This window comes from Anoplophora glabripennis, unplaced genomic scaffold, assembly GCF_000390285.2.
Source record: "Anoplophora glabripennis isolate ALB-LARVAE unplaced genomic scaffold, Agla_2.0 scaffold891, whole genome shotgun sequence".
In the NCBI taxonomy this organism is placed as follows: Eukaryota; Metazoa; Arthropoda; class Insecta; order Coleoptera; family Cerambycidae; genus Anoplophora; species Anoplophora glabripennis.
Window position 1 is genome coordinate 67,323 of NW_019417089.1, and position 21,546 is coordinate 88,868.

Sequence of the window (21,546 nt, forward strand, 5' to 3'; positions counted from 1 at the left end):
GATAGATAGATAGATATTTATTTGACCACTGTTTACATACATTCGTACAAATGTGGTATGTCAATTTTCAGTTTAAATTTGAACTGTAAAACAGTTGATATTATTATAAAAAAAGGTACAATGTATAAATCCTAAAACAATTAAAACAATTTTAACAAAAATCACACAGAACATAAAATTATACATGTCTACATACATTCGCACAAATTATACTCTGAACTGTAGAACCATTTCTGCTGTCATAACACATAAGTTAAACAACATATAAATCCTATACAGAACTTAATAAAAAACGGTATTTTTAGTTTTTTATCGTTTTATTAGCAAAAATAAAAAATACGGGTCCCCTAAATTTGTCTTAAGAATCTGACCAAGTTTTGTTGCATTAATTTCGAAACACCCTGTACATAATTACAGAAAGAATGATAAAAAATTTGATGTTTAATAACACATTAATAGCGATTTCCCGGTAAACGGTTACATTTATCGGCTTGAACAAAGAGTACATATTTTTTCTGATATTGTTTCTCTTTTCAATAATGTTTAAGTTTATGTGAGGTCTAGCAAGAGAAAAAAGTTAAGAACCAAACAAATTTTGAGATCTAGGTAAAGTGCCCTCTAGCGGCTCATAATGAAACTTTTCTCTGACTGGTCCAATATAAATAGAGCTTCACCTACTTAGTGGGTGTGCCAAATGAGGGACTAATCGAACATGAATTAAATAAGTTATTTAAATAAAAAAAATTAAAAAAAATGAACTTCGACAAGCTGTAACTTGCAAACAATTGACAATTCGAAAAAAATTTTCATTACATACTGCTATTATTTTAATCCATGGAATCACCTCCCGGAGTTTCCTGACGGAGTTTCAACACAACATGTATTTCCCTGCAGCTGCACACGCTAAACTTTATTAACGATTTTTGTTACTTCGGCTTGTGGAAATCGGCAGATTATATTTTTCCCGTTATCCTTGAATTATTTCCTTTAGAATAAAAAAAAATCGACCGTACTCGAGAATGTCGAGATGACGTTTTTTTTGCAACTCTGTGACCTTCCGACTGCCTTACGTCATGCTCAAATCGTCAGATTATTGAAATGCACACTTTTCAGCATGTAATTAACCCATCATATCTTAATCTGACGCGCTCGAGTATTTCCAACTACATATCGATTTTTTTTACTATTCTGATTGGCTGCTCTACACGCGCGGTCTTATATAGAGGACTTAGATATGGTGGAGGTACTCAACAGGGTGCAAGGTATCCCCCATATGTTAATTAATCTGCCGCGCTTGAGTAACTCCCAAAATCCCCTCTTGGGCTCCCCTACTATAATGATTAGTAAATTTAGGAGAAACTAATAAAAAAATGTAATTATAGCTAAATTTGGAATACGTATGCTATTCGGAATAAAACAACGTGATTCGTCGACCAACAGAGATACAAGTGCTTGCATCCAATTACCGTTATCCAATAAAGATAAAAGGATTTACTTTTTATGGTAAAACCATTGTACATGAAATATTTTGTGTTGACCTTTATGCGGGTCAACGGAAATGCCTGGTCAAATTTTAATCTTTAGATACCTATAAAGGATATGAGGGTCCGTCTAAATGTTGTCCTCAGTTTTAGGAGAAATTAGGCCTTCTGCCGCCGGGGGGCACCAGAATCAACATCATTTAAGAAAGGGTGCGTCAAAACGAAGCAATTCGTTGTTTAAACTGTTAAATGTAATTAACGATAATGATAAATATAAAAAATTAGTCGGATTTTAGGGCGTCGATCGCAATACAAACGTCAAAATTTCTGGGCAAGCGTCAGCCCTTACTTTGACGTGATTTATTTACTCAATGTTTTATAAACAGACAATACGACACATCAAAAGAAAATGTTCATATACCGGGTGGGGCATTTATCTTGAGACAAAATAATATCTTGGTTGGACTCGATTATTTCGAAAAAACTTTCAGACAAAAATTGTAGGGCACCGTGGGGGCTATTGAAAAGTCCATGTTACGACTTCCGATCTAGACCGGAAGTGGCGTTTTTAGACCGGAAGCTGATTTTTTTTTTTGGAATTACCCATTTTTTACCACGGATTTCGATTGAAAAACGAAAAAAATATATTTTAAAACAAAAATATCGGAATTCCTTGATTAATTATTATTTTTATTTCACAAATAATTTGATGTTTACACTTGACATCATTTTTCTAAAAAAGGTTCCTTCTAGGAACATACTGTAACAAGTATGTTTTTGGAAAGCCTATAGTATTTTTATCTGTTTATTTTTCGTAGTATCTTGAGGCACTGAATACGATACGATATATGTATACCATTGATGAAATTTACCTTTGACCTCGATATTTCTCGATAAATCTAAAATTAGTGCTTTTTTACATACCTGAAAATTAAAGAAGTAATTACTAGGAACTTCATAAGAAAGACCACTTTTACCTCCAACACCAAAAAACAAATATTCCAAAATTATTGACCGCCTTGTTTGATGAAGAAAGATTCATTATTTATAATTAAACAAGCTAGAGCTTTAGGATGAAGTTGAAAATATTCATAGAATTTTTAAATTTAGACAAATTTGTTGGATGAAAATATATGCTGGCAACAATTTTTATAAATTTTTTGAGGAACCATGGAAAATGTTACAAAATATAAAGACATAAAATTAGTCAGTAGATGGTCAGGTAGATATGATACAAACCGTTATATTTTAAAGCCAAATTTTCACGGTTGTACAATTTTTGACAAGATATGATTATGGATTAGGGTGGTCCAAAAAAAAACGAATATATTTTTTCGTGTCTTGTGAAAACATGTTAGTTTGTCATGTTTTAAGAGCCCCTTCAAAAAATCAGCTCAAAAATTTTTTTTAGAGGTCGCTCAGGATATGTAATTTCCAAAATCGTCAAAAATTGATTTTTTTAAAAATTTTTTTTCTCGTTATTTTATCATTTTCTAGGTTGAAAAAAAGCTTGATTCTGAAAATTTCAAATCGATATTTTAATTTCTAAAGGGCACTCATAATTATTTTAACTTTAAAAGTAGTGTAAGTACCTAAAATGTTTTCGAGCGACGAGACACTGAAAAAATTTCTCGAGGCAAAATTTACTACCGCACTGAGTATCAAATATTTATAACTTTTTAATTTTTTAAAATTTAAGTGTCGTGATTTATTTCTATTCTTTTGTTCATCAAATTCAATAAAAAAAAAATATTAATTCGTTGATATTTATTTTTAGAGGTCGCTCGAAAACAGGTACACTATGATTTTTAAAATAATTATGAGTGACCATTAGAAATTAAAATATCGGTTTGAAATTTTCAGAATCGAGAATTTTTTCAACTTAGAAAATGAAAAAATAACCAGAAAAAAAATTTAAAATAAAATCAATTTTTGACGATTTTGGAAATTTTTAAAAATCTTGAGTGACCTCTAAAAAAATTTTTTTTGAGCTGAATTTTTGAGGGGGCTCTTAAATCATGATAAACTAACATATTTTCACAAGAGACACGAAAAAAAATACTGGCTCTTTTTTGGGCAATCCTATGAATATTCCCGCCGAATCTCAAAAACTTAAAACGTCTGTATCTCGAAAATGGTTGAGTTTATCGATTTCTAACAAGTATAACTTTTATTTAGAATTGAACGTAGTTGAATAATTTCTAGTTAAAAAATTCAAAATTGTAAAATACAAAAAGTTTAGACATATATTTACATTGATAGGACATTATAACTAGCGCCCCCTACACGTGACCCCAACACTGTTTGTATATTCGCATTTGCCACTTTAACAAACATAAAACTACAAAATTTCAAAACAAAAAATCGAAAATATTTTTTCAACTAACACCCTGTTGAAAGAAAAGCAGCAATAATTGACTAAGGCTCAATCGCAATATTTTGACGTAACAATCTGCCATTAAGTTGTGTACCATTATTAATTACTCACCCTGTATATGTAGAGTTAATAGAGATTTCGAAAACAATTGTGTATGATTTTCATTACAAATATATTAAAAACAAATTTAATGATACAGCAAAATTACTACATATTAAAGATGATATTAATAAATTAGAAGTATGTAATTACTATTTTAATTATCAGGCATGTAAACAGCAATAATTTTAAATTTTTTGAAAAATATCAAGGTCAGAGGTAAATTTTAATAACGGCGTCGTATTTAGCGCCTCAAAATACAACGAAAATGACATATTTGGACAAAATTTGTGAAAAAATCAGTTGTGACCCATATTTAGGCGTTTTCACCCAAAAATTTCACTTTCTTCGAATTCCTTCTGACATAATGTGATTGGGTTTGGACTTTTTTTTGTGGCTGTATGAACCATGTTTAAATTCCAATCGTAAATATAGTACTAATGGTAATGTAGGCACTTTTTGGAAGGGGTCCACGAGAAAAAAAGGTTGAATACCACTGGCCTAGTACATAGCACAGTCCTACAAATTCGTTTCACTTTTACATTGCCAGTTAAATAACGATTTCTCGCCAAAATAAAATACTTGGGTCAAGTTTTTTTGCCACATTATGGTAATAAGTAAAAAGATTGTAAACATCTCGCTACAAGTACATATTGTTAAAAGGCAATAAAATCATGTTGTGTTCTTGATACTTGTTTATCTTTAGTACCTTATAGGGTTCTCAGTGTAATTCATTGAGGGGCCTTCAACTTAACCAATACGATACTGTTTCTGGTTATGATAAGTAAACTGAAACGAATTTTCCCGGATGTCGATAATTAAGTGATGATTCACTGAGACTCCCTAATACCTATATTAGCAACTATTGTTGATAGGGTTCTGCCCACATATCATAATACATAAGTTCGGAAGTAAGTCGTACATTCCTGGACTTTGTTTTCACTCAAAATAACAAAAAAAAATGCAGATTTTGCAGATGCATCATTTTGAACATAAAACGAGTTGTACATGTTTAGTTTTTTTGTTAGAGTCCGCTAAAATGGTAGCGTAGCAGATTTCGCTTGGCCTTGACGACCGGCGAGGCGTTGGCATAATATTGCAGACTGTGCGTTTAGGCTTTTGTAAACTATAAATGAGATCACCCTAGAAATGCTTAAGGAAGTATTATTCAGTCGGTTGGTTACTGTATCAATAGATAGACCGAGCTTGATCTGTATATCTTTTCCCAATTAAAATAGTTTGTTTGAACGCGGTGGTGTCTTTTACAACCCTATTCATCTTATATATCAGAAGTGGGATATCTGCCCTAAATTCACCCACAGTATAGTGACGTTTGTGTTAGCAGTACATCATGTCTGTAAGGGAAACTACAACGCCGTCTCTTTCCCTGCGCCCGGGTCCTTCGACGTCAACAACAGTGTGTCAGTCAGTTACACAAGCGGAAAAGGCGTTAAGTGTAGCTAAACGCCAACGGGCCAGTTCTACAAGTTCGACGTCGACTTCGACCTCGAGTTCTTCAACTAGCGACAGGAAGCAGCAGAAAAGACGAAGGACAAAAAGGCAAAGACATTCAAATCATCATAGGCGTTTTCCTTCCCACCCAAGTTATAGTGATGAAAAGTTAATACCTACGTTTGATCCGCAGAGTGCAGAACAATCGATAGATTTCTGGGTTCGCAAAGTTGATGAGTTAGCGGAATCCTATAGATGGGACGATTTAACGGTGATAAAATTAGTCGCAAATAGACTGAAGGGTATGGCTAGNGAATCAATGTCAGGGTCATCGTGGATTTTTTTAAACTGGGCCCAAAAACCTAGCCACTCTCGAACATCTCCACCGAATTTCCTGAATTCTATTGTAGGTAACTTAAACTGACGCTTACCTAATCGTTCTTGACTACTATGCTGGCTTACTCGAGAATTGGCACTATGCTCGCTGTGTATGTCGTTGTCTAAGCTAGATTCCTCAACCTTGAGCCTAAGATTTGTGTACTTCTTCAAATAAGTATCTCGAATCTCCATCTCCTCAGCTAGCTCCTTTTCGTCGGCATCTGTTTCTAAAAGCAGCTCGTACACCTTTTCATCCACAATTTGCAGATCCGAATATTTTTGTTGCACTACTTCCCAGGTCAGCTTAATGGAACGAGCCGACTTATCCGCAGCAGACAATAAGACTTCCAGTTCGTTAGCATTTTTCGTAAAAACTGCCCTCCGTACTTTACGATCCTTTTTGTGGATTTCCATTTCGATTCCCGTGCCACACTACCAATATACGTTTTCCTTCTATTTGAGTCCTGTCACGGTCGCCACTATATCAATTCTGTTTTTAAACCACTAGTTAACATGAAACTATCACTTTATTCTGTATATTTTTACACGGGAATGAATTATATATCTCAAAATTAACAAACTGTCAATACAACATATGTCATGTGAAATGAGTTTTACTATCTAGTTCAATTTGGAGATCACACAATGAATATTCAATATATTTGGCTCAACACAGCCAGATAATGCAATAAAATAAAATTAAACGTGTGTGCCGACAGTGCTACTACGAGTACTACCCAAAAGTCAGAAATTCGATGTTATAATTGTAACGGACCTCATCGTGCAAAAGACTGTTCTAAATCACGATTAGAATGTTTTACAACCCTATTCATCTTATATTTATATCCAAGGTCCAATTTAATTTAATTAAGTGTAGCGAATTATCAGCACCGCTGCAAAATTAGCATTTGCAACCCTTGCAGCTTCTTTGTTCCACGAATCAAATATAAGTTTCAAGTATATTCATTTATTGTCCAGAGACAGTAACTCATACCTTTGAGATTGTTGTATATTCCGTGCTGTATTTCTCAATAGTTTTGTGAACATGCGGAAAATTAAAAAAAAATTTATTTTTGAATACCCAAAAGTGGTCTAGCGAAAAATAAAACACACGTAAATCTAATATAATTTTTGATAATACTCTACGCTATGTCTGTTGGACGTTGGAAGGTTATTTCCTTCGTATGACTTGAACTTTGAAGTGTGCGTTAAAGTTTTACTCTTGTAGTAGTTCTATTGCTTCTTTTATTTTAGATATTGCAATAACAATTGACAAGTGAATAGTCCTAAACTGCAAAAAATAAATACTAATATCTGATCCTAGAAGTTCTGTAGGTATAATAATATTTATTTTCCTTAAAGACAAAATATTGTATAGGAATAATTATACACCAAGATACATTAACCTACTACACGACACTCTACGACAATATTTATGCTAAAATTAAAGATAACTAATTTAACGTATAAAATCACCAAATATCAGTATGACATAGGTAATCTTAAAAGTTGTTAAGCTATTTCTCATCTATGTCCAAAGGTAATTTGTTAAAAACATTTAAACCTAAATGGAATGGTGAATTTTATGTTTATAAGAAGGAGAGTGAACATTTTTGTTTTATCGAATGTTTCTGCTATGTAGGTACATTTTCGTTCAAAGTAAAATTAGATTTATTGTTGAAAACATCAACGGTTCAAAAATAAACAGATATTGAAATTTTTTAAAATGTATCTACATTACTGATGACTGGATATTCCAACTATTATACTTTTCTGGACAATAAATACATCCGGTGATAAGGTGGAATTTCCCCGAAAAACAATCCCGTACCTCAATCTCGAACTGACTGGAGCATGATATGCAGTTTTTAATTGTAATACTGTTTTATCAAGTAATAAACGGATTTTAATTGCGATATCAGCTGCGTGCAATGAGTTTTCCGGTTCAAGCATTCGTCAATCGTCGTTCCAAGGAATTTTATTTCTGTTGTTTAGTTCAGTCAGTGTCAGTATCTTTGAACCTATATATCTAATACAGTATACTATTAGATCTATGTTTGAACCAGCTTCAGTCACATTTACCACATTATGAATTTTGTTTTTCTTTGATAGTTCTTATTTCCCAAGTAGTCCTGTCTACATTTTCATATTTTTTTTATTTTGTTGATACTATTTTGATTATATAATTGTTTGAAATTTACACTTGATCGTTTAACTTCGTCCGTCGCCCACATTTATTATAGTATTTTTTCAGAGAAGATTTATTGAAATAAAATATAAATACTTTAAAAAACAGCTGAATTCTAGGTTAACAGTAGGCACATGATAAATTTCCGAGCACAACTCATTTTCCAGGTCAAAACAAACATTTTTATAGTATTTTCAGAGAAGTATACGTACTAGTTGAAAATCGATAGGATGTACATTTTTTGAGAAAAACGAAGGTGAAGTTTGTTGTTGTTGTCGTAAAACGACAGAAATAAATTTAAAAATATTAACATGAAAATTTAGGGTATTGCGGTTTAATAGCATGTTATATATTTTTGTGTCGTAGTTACCAAATTATACAGGCTAGTGAGTGATGACAATAGGCAAATGGTCTGGAGAGAGCCAGGTCGTCAAGAGAGATTAAATCTTCCCCGGGAGGTTGCTCCCTACAATGGTGGGACAGTAATGTTTTGGGGAGGAATCATGTTCAATCGCCGTACGCCGTTAATTCCCATAAATCAGAATATGACGTCAAGTTTATATTGAAAGTGTTATCAGACCCATTATTTATCTCCTACGCGCCGAATTAGGTGACAATTTCATCTTCATGGACGACAACGCAAATCCACATCAAGAACGGTCCAAGACCAAAAGGTACTTGAAGAGGGAGATATTACACGATTAGATTGGCCAGCTAACTCCCCAGATATGAATCAGATTGAAAACATGTGGGATTTTGTTTTGAGAGCAATTCGCAAACGCATGAACCCACCCCAAAATGCGGAAGAGTTGACTGCAGCAGCAATAGAGGAATGGAATAATATTCCTCAAGGACGTATCAACCGTTTGATCGTGTCAATGCACAGGCGTGTTAACATGTTACTGACAAACAGGGGAGGTCATACTGACTATTAAGTTGTAGTTTACTTTGTTAAAACATATGTTTTGTTAATTTGTGTCATAATAAATTTACTTAAAAATTGCAAATTTTTTTCCCCACTGTTTTTTAATTGACTAGATCTTTAAAAACTATTGATATATTACAAAAAATACATTTAGAAAAGACATACTTTGAAATACAAATACGATATTTAAAAACAATTATTTACTAATACAAAACATCGGGGGTCCAAGACTTTTGCCGGTGTGTGTATTACCACCACTTCGTAGCTCTTACCGTTTCCGAGATCCCTGTAGTGAGAAGCGAATTTGTAACAGCCTGTATTTAAGACTAGCAAACCCGACTGACGTCCTGTCATTTCAATAAATTTGTTTGTGATAAGCACTTTATGTTTTTCCCGAATTTTCCAATTTTTCGGGCAACTTTTCCAATTACTCTTTCCCTAAAAACCTTATTCAGACTATTACGAACATTAAAAAAAAAATGTCAAATCCAGCCTTTCTCAAGTGATGTGCTTACCAACGAATGGCATTGAATTTTTATTTATACAGTATGTCCTCGGTTAGGGTGAATAAGAGGAAAAACTTTTTATTTTACATTTTTAAAAGGTACACTTGATAAAAAATTTTGCTTGTTTAAAATGAGGGTGCCATAGTGAAGCTTAACATTTCATGTACGGAGTGTCCAGAAAATAAAATCTGATAATGTCATGAGAGTAAACTACCTTTATTTTTAATATTTTTAAAAAGTATTTCTAGGAAAAGTTGTTCTAAATTTATTTAGAATATTTTTTTAAAGTAAATTTCATTTTCACCTAAAAACATTTAATTGATAATACAGATATATGATTTCGTAATTGCTAATTTAACTTATTTTTTTATAATAATTTTTAGTAATTGGTTCCATGCAATATTGCAAAAAGACCTTAATACATGACAATAATACTGAATTTGAATTCTATGTTTTCAAAATATATCATATCATAAACCAACATCAAATAAATAACTGAACATTGAACTATAATCTACATTTTAAATAGGTATGTAAAATTTATAAATGTATATTAAAAATTATTAGTTCAGTGTATTTACTTTTGATTAAACAAATAACAAAATATTTATCAAAGTCAATAACAAAACACAAAAATCGTAGAAAATTTAACATGGGAAGAACACAATTTTTAACGCAGTGAAAATACTAAAATAACGTCATAGTGTAAACACCCAAGAGAGAATAGTAACAACTGAACACTCGGTATTGGGCTTTATTAGATGGAAACGTTACAAACTGTTATAGTCTACAGCTCGAGGAAGAATGAATTCTCTCTCCTCCCCGTTTCTTTTACAGTCAAATGTATCTTACAATTAATAGGTACTAACATAAACAAACGCATCGACCCCAAATCTGTCATCTCGACGGGATGGGCTGAATGGTTGGCCGGAGACGCACGTAGACCACCTGAGTGATGTATACCGGGTGTCCCAGGCAGTGATTAATTTACAATAGGAAACATTGAAACTTCAAAGTGACTATATAGAACACGAAGTAAATGGAAAAATAGACTGAGAGTGTACCCTAAAAGAGGACAAACTATAACATTAAGCAATCTCTACCGATTTGGGGTAAAACTAAGAGTTGCAATTAATTCTAGATGTGTTTATACCGTTGTCCGTACTCGCTTTTAGCTTATTCCCGACTTCTTATATCTGGATTAGATTATTCCCCACTATTTACCGTGAGGACGAGTGCAACGTTTTATATCGAGATTACTTACGACTTTTTTTCTCGAAACTGTCATAATCAAATTATATCGGGATCGAAATAAATAATCTCTTTTTATAGCGGAATTATAGTAATCGCTATTTTTTTTTAGGATTAGTGTAACATCAACATTCTGTGTGTGAATTAGCGCAATGCCGCCATTTCATCACGATATCATTATCATCTCGACTTATTATTCATGATTAGTCTGCTCAGCATTTTCTTCTTTTTAATTTCTTTGATACTTTATTAAATTTGGATCTATGATCTTGAGATCTTATATTTTGCCGTTCTTTCGTTAGTTTTCTTTTTCCATTTGTGTTTTGATTTATTCCATAAATTAGTACCATTTAGCCACGTATTTATCTCATTTAAACCAAAAATTTTAGTCTTTTTTTTTCGAAACCTCTAAGTTTAATATATATTTTTTATTTTAATTTTTCTAACCCGCCGCTGGATAAAAAGTGAAAGAAACCTTTAGTTGAGATAATAATAAACTAAAAGAAGTACAAAAATGGGAGCAAATTAGTGTTAGAACAGATTTAGGCTAATAAAAAATTTTAAGATTGTGTAGTACGTTGCTTAGATATTTCGTTACTCCAAAGGCAAGGATGCGTTATTTTAATAGGTACAAAAAATATCGGATAAAAATGTGAATTTTCCAAAAAATATTAAACAAAGCTTGTTTTTGACGAGTTCTGTACTGGGTTAAAATTTTGGGATTTATATTTGAGACACCCTGTAGTATTGGCAGACAGTAGACTCAGTTATTGGGACCATCTTGCGTTATAACATTATTGTAGTAGTCTGTATACGTTCTGCAGTCTTCAAGCTTATGATATTTACTTTGTATAGAATAATCCTAAATTAGGTATCTCCAGATTTTTTGAGAGGTTGTAGTAGGTATCATCGTTGTGCATAAGAAATAGTTTTATGTACTGTTCATTCTTAACGTCTTATTTTTTTTAATTTGAAAAATGATCTCTAGGCTACTAGGAACAAAGTTTCTCTCATTTAATTTCGATAAATCGAACGTTTTCTAATAATTCAAGTTTACAAATGCATTCTTATATTATGTAAACCTAAATTTCTTAAAATCAGTTAGATTTATCGAAATTGAACAAGAGCACCTTTTTTCTAACAGAGTTGAGGATGAAACACGCTACGCCCTACCCCGTTATGCTTTAACTCTAAATTTAAAATATGAATGAAATATTTTTTACTTTTCTCCCTAATTATTTTAGTTTTTTCAAAGAAGTTTATAGGAAAAGATAACTTTATTTTTTCCGCCCTCAAAATATCGGAATACAATTAATTAGGACCACCCTGTACAAATTTTTATACTAAACTGTTTTTGAAATAAAAAAAATATATAAAATTTTTTGTAATCTGAATTTAAATATATTACACACTACATTATTGTATGGCAAAAAGTTCATATTTGGGTCTAGGAGCTAGATAGGATTCCGTGGCCAATCAGAGTGCCACGGCTGCATGTGCAAATATCTTACATTTTCCGTCTCCGGTTCTATTGAACGGATTCAGACGCACGACATCTCATTTTAAAGCTTGAACTTTACTTTAAAATATAGGTAAGTTCCATTTATTAATTTATATATTTAACAATTAATGGCAACTTGGAAAGTTGCAAAATTTCAACGAAAATGCTGGTTTTATTTGTTTACAAGACTTTTTTTATTATTCCACTTCGATGAAAAGCCAAAAAAGTTACCGGATATTGTTCCGCTCATTCTCAATCATTTCATGCTTTATAGTTATTAGTTTTTCTTTATCAAACCCCGTGAAGAAGACGCGCGTACGTCGGAGCGATGTATGCGCACTCGAGCGAAAGCTCAGAGTACAAAAGCGCGACACAAAATACTTAAGAATAAGTTGCTTGCAGCCGTGGCACTCTGATTGGCTACGGAACCCTATTTGGCTCCTAGACTATTTCCAAAATACAGACCTTTGAAGTTTATTTATTTACTTTTCCGTTATGTTTTTTTAAAACCTTAGTGATGGAATAGTATCCAATTATATTAAAAATAATATAAACGTATTTATATTACGTATNTTTAAAATATGAATGAAATATTTTTTACTTTTCTCCCTAATTATTTTAGTTTTTTCAAAGAAGTTTATAGGAAAAGATAACTTTATTTTTTCCGCCCTCAAAATATCGGAATACAATTAATTAGGACCACCCTGTATAATTTTTTATACTCAACTGTTTTTGAAATAAAAAAAATATATAAAATTTTTTGTAATCTGAATTTAAATACACACTACATTATTGTATGACAAAAAGTTCATATCTTGGCCTAGGAGCCAGTTAGGATTCCGTGGCCAATCGTATTTGGCTCCTAGACTATTTCCAAAATACAGACCTTTGAAATTTATTTATTTACTTTTCCGTTATGTTTTTTTAAAACCTTAGTGATGGAATGTTTTTATATCTCACACTTTGAATGATTGGACTGCCTATTCGAGGGCACGTTTTAGTGTCAACTAAAATTTCATCACCTCAACAGAGGTGTGTGCGTAGGCAATAGTATCCAATTATATTAAAAATAATATAAACGTCACTGCAATTTTTAATATTCTGAGTATTTTTTGTAATTCTCGTTCATTATCGTTAAAATATTTTCACTTGGAGCTTAGTTCTGGAGAAAAATGCTATTTTATAAAAAAAAATTATACAATAATACGAATGTATAATTAATAAAATAGTAATTCTCTCCAGGACTAAGTGTCGAAGGAAAATATTCTGAGAGATATATTATGTCAGGTAATGAACGCAGCTTACAAAAAGAAAATATTATAAGTTCTGCTGTGGCGTACATATTATTTTTTTAAATAATTGCCTACACGCACGCCCCTGGTTTTTGAACATATGTATGTTATATATAAACTTTATTTTCATAAAATGATTTGAAGAATTACCCTCTGATATTTGATGACCTAGAATAACTGTGTATTTATATATTTTTATTTATTGTATGTATTTCCATCCTATTTGATAGTTACATATATTTTGTTTCTTTTTCAGGAAAAATAGATCTGGATGAACTTGTACGAGCATTTCATGATCTGGGCATACCCCTAGACAGGGGTGAAGCAACGAATCTCTTACAGAGGTAGCTAAAACTTTGTACGTTCTGTTTTTATTTTATTATATACATACTCCTATTATAAGGCAAATGTGTTGCAATAATATTCTTATGCCGAAAAGAAATAACTGAATTGATGTGCTTTTAAGTAGATCCATGTCCAAAGGACTGAAATTAAAGTAATGTAGATGTAAAGACCTTACCATATAAAACAAAACAGACTGGACTCGACACCTTAAAATTTTCTGGTATTTGCTCCATTCAACTCGAATTATTTTTAATGAAAGTAGCACCCGTAAATTAACAAACACGTTGAATCTATCAGAAACGGCCGGTAACTACTTACTTGTTTTAGGCAATATAGAATTTATTTTTTTTACAGGCCGTTCTAATTTATAGGTAGGTGTACAAGCTATGAAAGTAAGTCAAAAAGAAATAAAGCTCCAATACTTTGTTAAATAGACCTTAAAAATTTAAAATATATGCCTATTGCAATTTTTTTAGGGAGCTAGTTTTGTAAAAATTGTTAGCAACTCTTTTACCTGAAGTTTAGTTCAGTGGCTAACGTTTGTCTAGTATTTTGTTTCGGTACGATATTGCTATGTTGGTAGTGATATGAGTAAAGTATTAAAAGGTAGTATCGACACTTGTGTCGTATATGATATACGACACAAGTCTGATGTGTACAATATTATTATAATCTATTTTTATTATAATTGAATAAAAGACATAATACACATTCATTCTAATAATACACGAAATAATAAATATGTCGGAAACACGGGGTGGACATTGGGATTAGTTAGCTCCATTGTCTCCATAGAAATAATAAACGGGTGACGTGACACTATTATTACAAGTTCGAACACTGTAGTGTGGGAACACTTGTATAAAATAGGAAACTAACGTTCCGCCACTGTCAGGCCTAGCAACCTGTTTACTACTTTTCTATCAAAACAATAATAATAATAATAAAAACCACACGGCTATGGTTATTTCATAAATTGAATGATGCGGTTGTTTTCCGGGCATTCAGTTTTCTTTCGTTCACATGGGCGTTTCCCTTGCGCGTTCCTGTCCTATCAGTTTACTTTTGCCAAATATGACCATATGAGTTAATGGTGGTCCTTCACATACAGGCTAGAACTTAACCCTGAAAACATCATAAACAAAAACAAGCCCTTCGACATTCCATCGACGGCGGCAGTTCCTCAACTGGCTACGAATTCATAAGCGGTTACAAGGGTGATGCCTACAAATAACAGGTGGACCATGGGACCGGGAAGTTTTGAAAATGTTATTATTTCATAGGTTGCCGCGAATTTGTTTGACAATTATCTGTCATTTTATGCCAGTAATCATGGAACAGTGGTCCGGCAAACAACGTTCTTTTGTGATTAATCTTACTTACTTACTAAATAATGATTGTGTGGTCGCAGCACAGCGGCAATTTCGAATTAATTTCAACATTGCTCGACACGGGAGAGTTCCATCTGCCCATGCCATAAATAGACGGAGAGCTAGCTACGTGTGGACTGCACTGATCGACTATAGTGGTGATTTTTTGTTAAAAGTTTCTTATCACATTGACAAAGCCAGAGCCCATCAGTCAGAAGTCGCTCCAGAGGCGGAGAGCGTGAGCGGGCGGTTAAACGCGTAAAGTTTTGTCAATAAAAAAATAATCGAATATAGTCATGAAAACTGGTACACTTATAGATTTTAAGTGGATAAACATAGAAAAAATATTGTCAGAAGGCTAGGTGGTGGCTTAAGCGCTCTCAGAAGCGATAAAGTAGTAAATTGTGAATTGAAAAATAAATCACAATATATAGTTCTGACATTTTGTTTATTGTTAGTTTATATGCAAATAGACTATCTGTAAAGTTACAGAAGTTAAAAGTGAGGCTAATAGCCAAAAAACATTATTGATCACCGCGCGTGCAAATTTTGCCCTGGCTGCTACGCCCAGCGTTTTTATTCTTTTATAGTTAAAAAATGAATAAATGTAGTTCAGGCATTTTACATAGCCACTCTTTACATATATATTTATGTTATAACGAAATAACAGAAGTTTAGGCAGATGTTAAGACTATACCAGACTCAAGTATAGCGCGCAAGACAATAGCACGGGCCGACAAAAAAAAATTGTTTGTTTCTGAGACATGGCCCAACCTATCTTTAGAAAAATTTTCCGCTGAATCCGAAACAGATAAAAAGAAAATTTTCTGATGTATGGATTTTCCTCACATACTCTCAATTCCCATCAAAAATTAAAAAAATCCAAACTGGCTATCCAACCTACCCATCCTTAGTAAAATTTTTCGCTGAATCCGAAATTCACAAAAAAAGTTCTGACGTATAGATCCCCTCAATTCCTCCTAAAAATGCAAAAAAAATCCAAACTGGTCATACAATCTACTTACATTTAGTAAAATTCGCTGAATCCGAAAATGGCAAAAAAATTGTTTGGACGTGAGGGGATCCCTCTACTCAATAGTATCTCTCACTTTCTTCTTTCAAAAATAAAAATAAATACAAATCAAACGTGGCAACCGTTATAACTAAGATCTGTCGATAAAACCAAAACTAAAAAATATTTTTGAACTAAAATCTCTCTCTGCTCGTACACTTAACCTCACCTCCAGCTAGCATTTTCAAATTACGGTTAGCATCCTAGCATTGATGACATTTTTCATTGAAAGCTTATTGTTTTCCAAAATGTTTCAAGCTCTTAAGTAACTTTAAGCTAGGTATGTATTTTCTAAATCCAGGTTATAACTTACTCTGGGTTGGTAGACGCCTTGACGTGGCCATTTTCGGATTCAGCGGAAAATTTTACTAAAGAAGGGTAGGTTCACGTCTCAAAAACACAAGATTTTTTTGTCGGCCTGTGTAGTCAGACCGTTATTCTGGCCTGACTTTCAAAATAGTAACCAAGCGTCAACTCGCTTCTGATTTTCGCTCCAGTCACAGCTCTAACAGCGTTCACTGTTTGTGCATTAGATTTTTCGTGTATTAATAAATTTTTAAGCCACCAACAATGGCAAGTGTTAAAGTGTGTGTTTTCAATTGCAGTTACAATGACAAAAAAAAATGACAGATGTAGAATACAGCAGCGATAATGGTACTCAGGACGAATCATCAGATTGCGATTCAGAGTAAAGTGCACTGTGTGTATTTCGGTAGAAAAACCAATTTAAAACCATTGTGAAAACAAATATTACCAAATAAAAAAAATTATAGCAATTTATTCGATTGCACTTAAACTTATGTAGCTCTGGCATAGCCTTAACCTCTGTAAACTTCTGTTGTTTCGTTATAATAAACATATATAATATAAAGATTGGTTACGTAAAATGCTAGAACTATACTTAATCATTTATTAACAATAAAACTAATAAAAGATCAAAAACGCCGGGCGTAACAACCACGGCAAAATTTGCACGCGCAGTGATAAATAATGTTTTTTTGACTGTTAGCCTCACTTTTAACTTCTGTAACTTTACAGATAGTCTATTTGCATTATAAACTAACAATAAACAAAATGTCAGAACTATATATTGTGATTTATTTTTCAATTCACAATTAACTACTTTATCGCTTCTGAGAGCGCTTAAGCCACCACCTAGCCTTCTGACGATATTTTTTCTATGTTTATCCATTTAAAACCTATAAGTGTACCAATTTTCATGACTATATTCGATTATTTTTTTATTGACAAAACTTCTCGCATTTAACCGCCCGCCCACGCTCTCCGCCTCTACAGAGACTTCTGACTGATGGGCTCTGGCTTTGTCAATGTGATAAGAAACTTTTAACAAAAAATCATGACTATAGTCGATCAGTGCAGTCCACACGTAGCTAGCTCTTGGACTAAAAGGAGTGGGTTCGTAAATTTGAAGATACTGGATCAGTGGAAAATGTTAAACATAAGGGACCAAATAGAAGTGTCAGAAGTTTTGAAAACATTGATCGCGTTAGAGCATCTGTAGAGCGCAGTCCAAAACGTTCAAGTCGAAAACAATGCCAGGCCTTGGGCTTATCTAGGACTACTTTTCTTATAATTTTACACAAGGATCTGAATTGTCATCCTTACAAAATCCAAANAACACTTGTATAAAATAGGAAACTAACGTTCCGCCACTGTCAGGCCTAGCAACCTGTTTACTACTTTTCTATCAAAACAATAATAATAATAATAAAAACCACACGGCTATGGTTATTTCATAAATTGAATGATGCGGTTGTTTTCCGGGCATTCAGTTTTCTTTCGTTCACATGGGCGTTTCCCTTGCGCGTTCCTGTCCTATCAGTTTACTTTTGCCAAATATGACCATATGAGTTAATGGTGGTCCTTCACATACAGGCTAGAACTTAACCCTGAAAACATCATAAACAAAAACAAGCCCTTCGACATTCCATCGACGGCGGCAGTTCCTCAACTGGCTACGAATTCATAAGCGGTTACAAGGGTGATGCCTACAAATAACAGGTGGACCATGGGACCGGGAAGTTTTGAAAATGTTATTATTTCATAGGTTGCCGCGAATTTGTTTGACAATTATCTGTCATTTTATGCCAGTAATCATGGAACAGTGGTCCGGCAAACAACGTTCTTTTGTGATTAATCTTACTTACTTACTAAATAATGATTGTGTGGTCGCAGCACAGCGGCAATTTCGAATTAATTTCAACATTGCTCGACACGGGAGAGTTCCATCTGCCCATGCCATAAATAGACGGAGAGCTAGCTACGTGTGGACTGCACTGATCGACTATAGTGGTGATTTTTTGTTAAAAGTTTCTTATCACATTGACAAAGCCAGAGCCCATCAGTCAGAAGTCGCTCCAGAGGCGGAGAGCGTGAGCGGGCGGTTAAACGCGTAAAGTTTTGTCAATAAAAAAATAATCGAATATAGTCATGAANAAGACATAATACACATTCATTCTAATAATACACGAAATAATAAATATGTCGGAAACACGGGGTGGACATTGGGATTAGTTAGCTCCATTGTCTCCATCGAAATAATAAACGGGTGACGTGACACTATTACGAGTTCGAACACTGTAGTGTGGGAACACTTGTATAAAATAGGAAACTAACGTTCCGCCACTGTCAGGCCTAGCAACCTGTTTACTACTTTTCTATCAAAACAATAATAATAATAATAATAATAATAACCACACATTTCATCAATTGAATGATGTGTTTGCTTTCCGGGCATTCAGTTTTCTTTCGTTCACATGGGCGTTTCCTTTGCGCATTCCTGTCCTATCAGTTTACTTTTGCCAAATATGACCATATGAGTTAATGATGGTCCTTCACATACACGCTAGAAATTAACCCTGAAAACATCATAAACAAAAACAAGCCCTTCAACATTCCATAGACGGCGGCAGTTCCTCAAGTGGCTACGAATTCATAAGCGGTTATAAGGGTGATGCCTACAAATAACAGGTGGACCATGGGACCGGGAAGTCTTGAAAATGTAATTATTTCATAGGTTGCCGCGGATTTGTTTGACAATTATCTGTCATTTTATGCCAAATGTTAAACATAAGGGACCAAATAGTAGTGTCAGAAGTTTTGAAAACATTGATCGCGTTAGAGCATCTGTAGAGCGCAGTCCAAAACGTTCAAGTCGAAAACAATGCCAGGCCTTGGGCTTATCTAGGACTACTTTTCTTATAATTTTACACAAGGATCTGAATTGTCATCCTTACAAAATCCAAATTGTCCAAGCATTGAAACCAACAGATCTTCCTGTTCGCCTACATTTTACTGAAACGATACTGCAGCATGAACTTGGCGTTCACAATTTATGGATGTATGATGAAGCACATTTCCATTTATCTGGCTATACCAATAAACCAAACAGCCGTTATTGGGCTTTGGAAAGTCCACAAGAACTTCATCAACAGCCATTACACAGCCTCAAGGTAACAGTATGGTGCGCAATATCTTCAATAGGAACCATAGGTCCCTATTTTTTTGAGGATCACAATGAAAATGCTTTAACAGTCAATTCTGCACGCTATACTGACATAATTAACCAGTTCCTTACACAGCAACTGAATATGTTTCCACAGATGGCGCTACTTTACATACCGCAAGAGCATCAATGGATTCCGTGCGAAGATTGTTTCCAGATCATGTTATCTCCAGACACGGAGACATTAAGTGACCCCCAAGATCTCCAGATCTTACGGCATGTGACTACTTTTTGTGGGGCTATCTAAAAAGCAAGGTGTGCATTGACAAACCACGAGATATTCGGAGCTGAAAATGAAAATTTGGGAAGAAATTGCTAATATTCCGTTGGATATGTTGTATGCGTCGTGTTATGCAGAATTTCAACGTTCGGCTTCAAGAGTATATGGAGAAAAGAGGAGACCTTTTAATAGGCATAATTTTTAAGAAATAAAAATGGCACACAATTATCTTGTTATTGCTATACTTTGTTTTAATTAAATACAAGTTACTTTCGGAAATACGTCGTTTTCAAAACTTTCCGCTCCCATGGTGCACCTTGTATATTAAATTTTTAAGAAATATGTTTCCCTCGCTTTCTTTTTTGCGTTCCGTCAATGACTTTTATGGTACCTATATATATATATATATATATATATATATATTTGTATTGTTCATTTCTTTTAGCAACTTTTTTGTCTCTTACAAATTTATAATAGATTGTTTGTTCTTGAGTTAAAGCGCTTTTGCCGATTGCCTTTAAAGGATAAATTGAAAACAGTTTACTTAGAAACAGAAAATTAGGTAAAACAAGTCAGGCATTCCTTCTACTTAAGTAAGTCACTTTATTAGTTGTGAATGATTTTGCGACATAGTAGATTAAATTGTGTTTGTATGTTGAAATATAAGAATGACAAACATGCATATCTTGTATATAGTTTGGCTAATGGTATAATGCTTTCAGACCAGCTATAGATTTACGTTGACATAAACTGCAATATAACAGCATTAGAACTGAAGACGTTCTTCAAGTTATTAAGGAATTTCTGGAAAAATTGCTGTTCAGATCGGTTGCAGTCTAAAAACTGCGAGGAACGTTTTCAAACAAAAATGTATCCCAATCACATTCAGCTATAGTTCAAACTTTGTTTCGAATTGAATAATTATCCCTAACGAGAGCAATGTCGTCGTTGTTTGTCAATGGTGATTGCAACAATAATCCTGATTTTTCTGCCTAAACATTGTTTGCTGACGAATCCAGCCTACTTCTCTAGGATTGGTCGATGTGGTCTCACCCCTGACTTATTTCTTCACTTGACGCGAAAACCCTGCATTTTTTTGCGTGTTTGTTTAAAAATTTTGGTTTATACTTATGCAGTCGAAAATAACAACACAGGCACGCAAAAAAAGGGGGCTTGCACTCGGACCAAACCTACTGATTGCTGAACTCGTATCCGAAGTCGGAATTGCTCAATTACCCACCAATTTTGAGGAAATCACTCCCAAGGTGTGCAACCATATTTAGTGTTTTCAAAACCTCCATAATCATTGCATTCGTGTAATTATGTGATAATTACACGAATGCAATATTATCAAACATTACACCGGGATATAATATTTACGGCATGCGAACACCATTTCAGAAAGAATACTTAGGATTCACCAAATACATAATCCTTTTATCTCAAGCTGTGTGCAATACGGCATTCATTCACATGATTCCTTTTTAATGCTCTCGGCATATAAAATTGTAATAACAGTAGGTATAAAATAAATACCTACTTCAGTCGGAGTTACATTAATGA

General features: G+C 33.5%; 1 protein-coding gene across 2 annotated transcripts in view; it reads left to right on the forward strand.

Annotated features, from left to right (window-relative positions):
• Positions 1 to 21,546, forward strand: part of LOC108912640 (calcium-binding mitochondrial carrier protein SCaMC-2) — a 106,995-nt gene that overhangs the window by 20,216 nt on the left and 65,233 nt on the right. The window contains exon 3 of one of the 2 annotated variants that reach the window (XM_018717938.2): positions 13,707 to 13,794. In XM_018717938.2, the coding sequence (XP_018573454.1) occupies positions 13,707 to 13,794 (88 nt within the window). Of the gene's footprint in view, positions 1 to 13,706; positions 13,809 to 21,546 lie in introns of those variants that run through there. The other variant, XM_018717939.2, reaches the window with a different exon arrangement.